This window comes from Priapulus caudatus, unplaced genomic scaffold, assembly GCF_000485595.1.
Source record: "Priapulus caudatus unplaced genomic scaffold, Priapulus_caudatus-5.0.1 Scaffold726, whole genome shotgun sequence".
NCBI classification, from domain to species: domain Eukaryota; kingdom Metazoa; phylum Priapulida; class Priapulimorpha; order Priapulimorphida; family Priapulidae; genus Priapulus; species Priapulus caudatus.
The window spans coordinates 136954-146183 of record NW_014577787.1 but is presented as its reverse complement, the minus strand read 5'-3'; the positions used below and the strand labels follow the sequence as shown (position 1 = coordinate 146183).

Genomic DNA, 9230 nt, shown 5'->3' with positions numbered 1-9230 from the left:
CTCCTCCACCCTCCTCCTAGCACCCCACCCTCTCCCCTTCCTCCTCCACCCTCCTCCCAGCACCCCACCCTCTCCCCTTCCTCCTCCACCCTCCTCCCAGCACCCCACCCTCTCCCCTTCCTCCTCCACCCTCCTCCCCGCGCGGCGGCATCACATCTTACCTGAGTTTCCGTCGACGACAAACACCCCGGCGCCGTCTGCGTCGTCGCCGTCGGCAACGGCGTACGTGACGCGTCCGTACGCACCCGCGTCTCCGTCGCTCGCGTGCACGCGCACGACGGCGCCCCCTGGCGGCGCTCCGGCCTTCAGGCTGACGCCGTATTCGCGCGGGTAGAACACGGGCGCGTTGTCGTTCTCGTCCGCCACGTGCACGTGCACCGTCACCGACGCGCTGCGGCCACCTGGTGGAGAGAGAGAGCGGGCGGACGGCGTTACCGACATGCAAACGACGGCCGTAAGCGAGGGGAAGGATAAACGTGTCCTTTATAGACAGGTGTCTGTTCTATACAGGTTTAGCTGCATGACGGCGTCACCAATGCGCGTACGTACGAGATGCAACAACAGCTGCACCAGATGGGAACTCGACGGTTAGGATAAACGTGTCCTTTATAGACAGGTGTCTGTTCTATACAGGTGGTTATAAAGTATAACTGTTACTCGAGGGAAACACCAAGTGTCCTTTATAAACAGGTGGTTTTACTCTTATTTGTTCAATGTGCGACTCGGCGGAAATGCCAAAAGTGTCCTTTATGGACAGGCATCCGTTAACACAGATATGCCTGTATATCAACAGAAAGTTAACGCAAGGTAACATATTAGGTAAAGCTACGAACTCAGCAAGCTTAAAAACGACAAACATAACCGCATCGCGGCCGTGCCAACGGCTTACCGGCGTCCGTGGCGATGACCGAAAACTCGTAGCTGTCGCGTTGCTCGTGATCCAGGGGGCGCTGCAGGCAGAGCTGACCGGTGGCGCCGTCTATGGTGAACGGTCGCGGGTTGGCGCGCGCCGCCGCCGCCTCGACGAGCGTGTAGTTAACGATGGCATTAACTCCGCAGTCGCCATCAGTAGCGTTCAACTGTTGAAACAATGGAGCATTCAACGGACTGTAGACTACTATATAATACTATAATAGACATCACTAAACTCTACTAACTCTACTATCAACACTACATTAAACAGTTTAAACTATGCTTGTAGTTTTCTGTAAAGTTCTGTTAGAGCAAGGATTTCTTGAATAACTGCACGATCGAGAAAAATATAGCGAAATATTGTCTCGCCTAATAGCGAACATGTATGTTACTGATTACTCTAGTATAAATATAATCATGAGTTTGTGCTGAACCTATGGTACATAAATTGCAAATAATGCAATTCTGTCATATGCACATTCTGTCATATAGCGACAATTCCCTTGAAATTGGCAACCACAAGGCAAACTGCAAGCAAAACTAGTATTGTAATGGTCGGAAACATATATGAGAACAGTCGGGAAGACCATAAAAATCATAACTTTAAAACAATGGAGCACGGAATGGGCTGTCGACTAAGTACTTAACAATTATACTATAACTAATTACTATAGCAGACATCATTACATGTGCTCAAAGCTTTGTAAAAAGGCAGTATACACTGACGTATTTTACTACGTGGAATATTTTACTAGGAAATATTTTACGTATTTCTCTTATGTGTTTGTACCAGATTTCACGCAACCAGTCTCGCAGGCGGGTGCCCCTGGACCTAATAAAACTTTCGACCCTCTTCCACCAATTTTTCCCAAACAACAAACCGGTGTTCACAACCCTGTGGCAACAACCGGCAGAACATTTTTTTCCGTTTTCAGCAACACACCGACGAACGAACAAAATATCGGGCCAGGTTAATGTAAAAATAATAATTCGAGCATAGCCCCATTTAACAACATACGAATACAATGCAGACGCACGACGATGCAGGCAAGTCGCACCTAGTTACGACAGGCTACAGCACAAGTTTAAAATGTCGTGATGTCTGAAGTGTCGTGCAAGATATGAAATTCTGGGCTTACGATTTCAGTTTGAGGGATACAACTACATACAGCACTGCAGACAACAGATCTAGCTTTATAAATTATAGCCCTATTGCCTACATAACACACGGGTGTAATTCACGGAGGTAACAATGCCACACCCCCCGCTCCCACTCCCAGTCTGATGGTGATGAGAATAAGAAGGATAAGACCAAATAAATAAATACTATAAACAATATAATAGCAATAACGCATGGTAACCATGGTAATGTATGGTAATAAGAATAAGAGGTATAACAAAATAAAATAGAACGTATAAGACAGTATAAATTAGATAACAGCAATAACCAGGGTTTCTTATGCATAAGAGGCACAGTGGCGCACCGCCGTTGTCAAATTTAACATTGCCGTTATGAAAATGCTAAGTACTGTAACAACCCAAAAATAAATAGATCACCACGCGCTTCTGCCATATTTAGATTGCCACGTGGGTTTATTGAGTCATGCGTCCCTCTCTCCCCGCGCGTCCGCATGCGTGCATTTGAATCCATCATGCGGGGTTTTTCCCAAACTGGCCATTACCTCCTTTATCTAATTTTCCCTCAGAAGAAACCCTGAATAACCATCCACCACCATCTCTCACCTGCAGGATGCACTTGCCGACGGTGGCGCCCTCAGACACAGACACGTTGTAGAAGCTGAGGCTGAACTGCGGTTCGTGATCGTTGACGTCGACGACGGAGACGCGCACGACGACGCGCGACGACAACGCCGGCTCGCCTCCGTCTGTCGCCACGACGACCACCTCCGGCCGCGCGTCGATGAGGCAGTCCACCTTCGCCGTCGTTGTGATGAGTCCCGTCGCCGCGTCCACCGCGAACCAGTCGACGGCGGCGCCCCCTGCCGGCGGCGCGAGCGAGTACGTGACGGCTGCGTTGTCGCCGGCGTCGTCGTCGCTCGCTCCTACGCGCGCCACGAACGCGCCGACGTCCGCCGACTCCTCGACGCTCGCCTCGTAGAGGGCGCTCTCGAAGCGCGGCGCGTTGTCGTTCGCGTCGTCGACGACGACGGCAATGTCGGCCGTCGCGCGCACCGCCGGCGCCCCCTTGCGGGCCGCGGCGCGGGCGACAACCGTCAGGTTGTATTCGGGTGTCGTCTCTCGGTCGAGCGCGCGCGCTACGTACATCCAGTACGTCGCACGGTCCTCCGTCCGCAGCGCGAACGCTCCGTCAGCGCCCTCTAACGTCACGTCGACGTCCGCGAGCCTCGCGTCCTCGTCGTCGTCTCGGTCGGGGTCGGAGATGGAGACTCGCGCGACGACGCTTCGCGCGGCCGTGTCCTCCCGCACGCGGTAGCCTCCTCCCTCCGTCACGAACGCTACGTCGACGCGCGGGGCGCGGGCGCGCACCCCGACGACGGTCACCGCGACGTGCGCGGTCGCGACGAGGGACGGGGTGCCTCCGTCCGCCGCGCTCACGACGATGACGTGCTCGCGCGGGCCGCCGGGGGGCAGCGCGCGCCGCAGCGTCACCGCGCCCGTGCGCGCGTCCACGGCGAACGCGTCGTCGCCGCCGCGCCGGATCGAGTACGTCACGCGCGCGTTCTCTCCCTCGTCGGCGTCCGTCGCGACTACGCGCGTCACCGTCGTTCCCGCGGTGGCGTTCTCCGCGACCGACGCCTCGTACGTCGCGCGCTCGAACGCCGGCCGGTTGTCGTTGACGTCGACGACGACGACTTCCACCGTCGTCTCGCCCGCGCGCGGCGGGTCGCCGCCGTCCCGCGCGGCGAGGGTGAGTCGGTACCGCGGCACGCGCTCCCGGTCCAGCCGCCCGTTCAGCTCGAGGTCCGGGTAGAGGACGCCGTTCTTGCGGCGTGTTCCGAGCCGGAACGTCTCGTTCACGTTGCCCGCGGCGATCTCGTACAGCTGCACGGTGAACGCGTCAGCGTCGGGGTCCCGCGCCGGCGACAGCGACTCCTTGTGGTTGCGGCGCGCCGACTCGGCGATGCGGATCGTCGTCACGGCGACGGGGAACGCCGGCGCGTGGTCGTTGACGTCGCGCACGCGGACGATGACCTTGACGGGGTCGCGGGCGACGAGGAACGCGACGAAGGTCACGGCGTCGGCCGTCTCGCGGTCGAGCGGCCGCCGCGTCCGAATCTCGCCCGAGAACTTGTTCACGTCCAGCGCGGGGCCGCCGTCGCCATCCTCGGCGGCGCCACCTAGGAAGTGGACGTCGAGGAACGGCAGCTGGATGGGCGGCCGCGGTGGCGCCCCCGCGGCGGACTCGTTGAGTCGCGAGACGAGGTTTCCGACGACGGTGCCCGCCGGTAGTTCCTCATCGATCTCGAATTCGATCTCCGTGTCGACTCGGTTGAAGATCTGAGCCCGACTCCGTCCACAGAAGAAGACGGCGATGATTAACAAGAGAGCAACGCGCGTCCCACGGCGTCCGACGCTCATGGTGTGTCGCTATGTCGTTGCTGTTAGTGCTGCGGCGCCGGGTGCTTGCGCTGACGAGCCGGCGTTTTCCAGCATTTCGTCGGGAAGGTCGAAGGGTTTCGTGGTCCAATGTCGCGTGCAGTGGGAAGTCGAATTAAGCAGCGGACAACTTGCTCTCAACCGAATGCCCTGTGGAAAATATAGAAAAAGGTATTAATTCACTAGTTTAAAAATATAGTGCCGACTACGGCTATCACAGAATATCTGTTGCTACAGGATTTTTTTTAACTGTGTTCTTATAATATATACTTATATACTGTATAGTCATATTAATCCTGCAACAAGTTTTATCCCCGCAGTTCCAGTGACTGCAACGTAGAGAGAACATAAGTAACGTTGATCGAACTGACATATCAACACTGCAGATTGCAGTAGAAAGGAGTTTCATTTTAATGTTAACTAGATCTTATAAACTTCAATAATGATATCTTCATATGTGGCATTGATAATGTGCCTAGCTTTTAAGAATTATTTCTTAATTATAATATATGCTCAAACTAATAGTAATATATTGCCTTATTGGCATATCTAGTTGAAATTACGAATATGAATCACCTAGGATAGGGACTTGTTGCTCGTAAATTTGTGTTGCTGTAGTGTACTAGTACTACTAGTAGTAGTACTACTAGGCAAGTTTACATTTCTGGGACTGCATGTACAGTGCGTTATTATGCAGTTTCTTAATCGGTACGACGGTAGTTTCAAATACCACTGTGGCACTGATTTAATATGTGCGCGCACAATTACTTACAACAAAAAACAAATTTACGATTAAATGTTTACTAAATATCACTATACTTGGATACCAACCCATCATCGGCATCGGGTCAACCACCTGTACGGTGTACATAGGGCCTACTGTACACACAACATTACACACAACACAGCAACAAATGGCTGCCAGTGGCAGCGCCCCTGTTCGATTTGTTCATTTCTCCGTTTTATTTACACATTTTCAACCGCATAATACGTTTCCGCGTATGATAAGCATATCAGATAAATTCATAATAATCTAAAAGTATTTGATTTTGTATACTTACATTTCACTTTGCATAAAGTAGGTCAGAAGTTCCTAACAATAACATACATCGGAACCGCGACAAAGACTTATTATCGTTAAACCTGGCAATCTTCGATTGTGACATGTGCATATAGAACTTCGTTACCCGAAGCGAGCACTCGTTACTGGCGGAACTACCCGAAGTAGCAGTGCGCTTTTCGCTGAACCCACTGACGCGCGTTACTGTTTAGCTACGGTCAGGCTACGGTTAGCATAGCATAGCTCCAAGAAACGGTATTATATTTCTAGGGTTAGAATACGTATATTGACGTTAGTAACCTGGTCGGGTTACGGTTAGCATAGATATTGCATACAGTTATTCAAGGGATAGTGGATCACTTCCTGCAAAATCATTCCTGTGAATCATTTATTAAAGATATGTTCCGTGCCAAAGCTCCAATGTTCGTCGTAACCATAATACAATCAGGATATAATCATAAATATATTATACAGAGATATCTGTATTCTATATCTATGAAATAATATAGTGTCTTTATATATTTATATAATCGTAACATTCCATGGTGCAGCACAACATTCCATGACCCCCAGTTCGACTGGTATTACTATTAGTGTTATGGTTGTAGGATTTTGTGGTAAACTGCAATCTCATCAAAAATCAGAAGTAGATAATAGGGAAGAATTCCCTATTATCTACTCCTGTCATAAATGTATGTACGTCTGTATAAGCAGTAAAAAGATGTGATGTCCGTGTGTGCGTGCGTGCGTGGGGTCGCACATCTCTCTTCCCCTCTCTCTTTCTCTCTCTCTAGAGGCAGTGCGAATGCTCCCCTCTCATTCATTTCCCCTCAATATTTCCCTTCCCCTCTCGCGGATAGTATCGCCCACGGCATCCGTTTCACGGTGAAAAGTTAACCAGGCAAATGGCTGGTTTTCAGCCTCAACTTCCACCCCCCAAAAGCACAAAATGTGAATATACGGCTATAATACGCGTTTTTACAGTCAGACAAGCACACATATACACGCGCGACCGGGCGTGCATACGCGGGTATGGTTGCACGCAAGCGTGCGCGTGTATTATAGGCGTAAAATCAATTGTTGTGCCTCGGTTGGTGAAAAAGTTTCGGCTGAAATACGGCCATTTACCTGCAAACGTTTTTCCATGCTTGACTGGTCGTGGGCGATACCATCCGCGAGAGGGGAGTAAAGAAGTGATGTACGTAATGACGTGTCCATCTATGTAGTTTAACGACGTGCATCTATTCTTATGTGTTGTTAGTACAATGGTCAGAACGCTAAAATACTATCTATGAAACCGGGGTTGGAATCCCACGTCGTTATTTGCTTTTCTTATATAACCTGTGTAAAGGTAAACGTATTAAAAGTAAAACGTGCATAAATAACGTCGTTTTTTATATTGTGGACGCCGGCGTTAGCCACCCAATTAATTCTTTTCGTAAAGGGGTCGATTCCCAACACCGCAACCATAGTACTTTACCTTTTACTGAAAACTACAACGATTTGGAAAGGAATATTGTGACGCAGCTTTCAAATACTTCAAAACCATCATATATAAAAGAACCATCTAAATTTTAGATAATGTAGATTTATTATAATCCATATCATGAACGCGCATGCTCGTGGATGTGCGCAAACGCGGGTATGGTCGCACGCACGCGTATGCGTGCAGTATAGGCGTAAATTCACATTTTGTGCCTCAGGGGAAGGGGGGATAGTTTCAGCTGAAATACGGTCATTTGGCTGGCAAACTTTTTACCGTGTTCTTGACGCCGTCCGTGAGAGGGGAGTAAGGAATAAGTGATTACTTTTATTCACTGTTAATGTTACTGCCTGGCACAGCAGATGAAAGGTCAGCATAAACAACTGGCAATTGTTTATTATTATTATTATTATTATTATATATTATAATACTTTATTGCATGTAATTCAACTACAAATACATGTAGTGCTTTAATTCTGTTTCCGACCAAAATACATTTATTTATGTCAAAGTGCAAACAGGAAATACAATTACATTGGCTCTGGTATCAGTGGCGTCACTAGGGTTGGTGTCACACTGTGCGGTAACTTATCGTGTCACCCCCATGGACCTCCTCCCATACAGTGAAAAAAATACACGGGGGCTCGGGGCGATTTAGCCCCTGAAATGCCAAAAAGAGCCCCGGAAATGCCAAAAAGAGCCCCCGGAAATTTGCATAGAATTCAATGCAAACCAAATTTTAGAGTGCTATTTTCATGCACGCGAGCTTGAAAAGTAGCCCCCGAAAAATAAATTTTTTCCCTGCTCCCATACCAGACCATACAGAATCCTTAGTAATGTTTTTTGTACTAATGTTACTCGTAAATCCAAATTCCCGTATATCACTGAATGTAATGGCAATAGTAGTGACATAAACAACTAGCAAAATTAAAATATCATACGCGCCGCCGTAATGTATTTATATTTACATAGTTTCATGTGGTTAAAATGAAAATTTTATAAACAGTCATTTTGGCATCACCCCCTCCATTGCACGGGATGGCACATCATTCCACGGGATGGTACATCATTCCATGGCATCATGGCATATCATTCCACGGGATGGCACATCATTCCACGGGATGGCACATCATTCCACGGGATGACACATCATTCCACGGCATCATGGCACATCATTCCACGGCATGGCACACCATTCCACGGTATGGCACATCATTCTACGGGATGGCACATCATTCCACGGGATGGTACATCATTCCATGGGATGGCACATCATTCCACAGCATGGCACAACGTTCCATAGTGTGGAGTGCAACCATCCTTGGACGTAACACAACGTTCCAGCGTGCATCTTCAGTGCTGTACCTAACACAGGGTGGGGCAAGGGGGGGTACTTACCCATGCCAGACCAACGTAGACCGTTGACAAAAAACATCGTAATGTTTCCCCAACAAATTCGAAAGGGTTTCTCACACGCAAGGTAAAAAAGGTTCCGGTCTACGAGAAAAACAGTCAATGTCAAGACTAATGTTGAGACGGACGATCTCCAATGATCTTGTCCCTGTTGGCGCCCCCTGTATCTTAAGAGGGGTTCCTCTCTGACGACGCGCCTTCCCCCTGTATCTTAGCTGGTCTTCCTCTGTACTTCCCGCTCGGCGTCCGCGGCTTTCTTCTTGTCCCTGTTGGCGCCCCCTGTATCTTAAGAGGGGTTCCTCTCTGACGACGCGCCTTCCCTCTGTATCTTAGCTGGTCTTCCTCTGCGCTTCTCGCTCGGCGTCCGCGGCGGCGTTGTGGATGAGAGCGACGCCGGTGACGATGAGGCCGGCGCCGACGAACCACGTCGCTCCCAGCGTCTCGCCGAATAGAAGCCGACCAGTCAGCGCCTGCAAGCAGCAGCAGCGACCGATTACACACGCGCTCGCTGGAAGGAAGAGGGAGGGAGGGAGGGAGGGAGGGAGGGAGAGAGGAGAGACTGAGAGGGTGAGAGAGGGATGGAGAGAGGAGAGACTGAGAGGGTGAGAGAAAGAGAGAGAGGGCGGAGAGAGAAAGAGAAGAAGCTGGCCGGTGAGCGCGCGTGTGTAATCGGTCGCTGCTGCTGCTTGCAGGCCTCGCTGGAAGGAAGAGAGGGGGAGGGAGGGAGGGAAAGAGGAGAGACTGAGAAGGTGAGAGAAAGAGAGAGAGGGAGGGAGAAAGAAA

The 9230-nt window shown here is 50.2% G+C and overlaps 2 protein-coding genes across 3 annotated transcripts in view; both read right to left on the bottom strand.

Annotated features, from left to right (window-relative positions):
• LOC106813108 (protein dachsous-like) overlaps positions 1–4352 on the bottom strand; it is a 24936-nt gene extending 20584 nt beyond the window's left edge. Inside the window, exons 1-4 of the mRNA XM_014817162.1 lie at positions 4298–4352; positions 2656–4232; positions 890–1079; positions 162–401 (exon numbers count right to left, since the gene is read on the bottom strand). Coding sequence (XP_014672648.1) covers positions 162–401; positions 890–1079; positions 2656–4232; positions 4298–4352 — 2062 coding nt within the window. The remainder of the gene's footprint in view (positions 1–161; positions 402–889; positions 1080–2655; positions 4233–4297) is intronic.
• A 3075-nt stretch (positions 4353–7427) lies between these two features.
• LOC106813110 (transmembrane protein 42-like) overlaps positions 7428–9230 on the bottom strand; it is a 6253-nt gene continuing 4450 nt past the window's right edge. Inside the window, exon 4 of one of the 2 annotated variants that reach the window (XR_001394425.1) lies at positions 7428–7644. Coding sequence is in view for 1 of the 2 variants with exons in the window: in XM_014817166.1 (XP_014672652.1) it covers positions 8777–8917 (141 nt within the window). In the remaining variant the exon portion in view is untranslated. Of the gene's footprint in view, positions 7645–7960; positions 8918–9230 lie in introns of those variants that run through there. The other variant, XM_014817166.1, reaches the window with a different exon arrangement.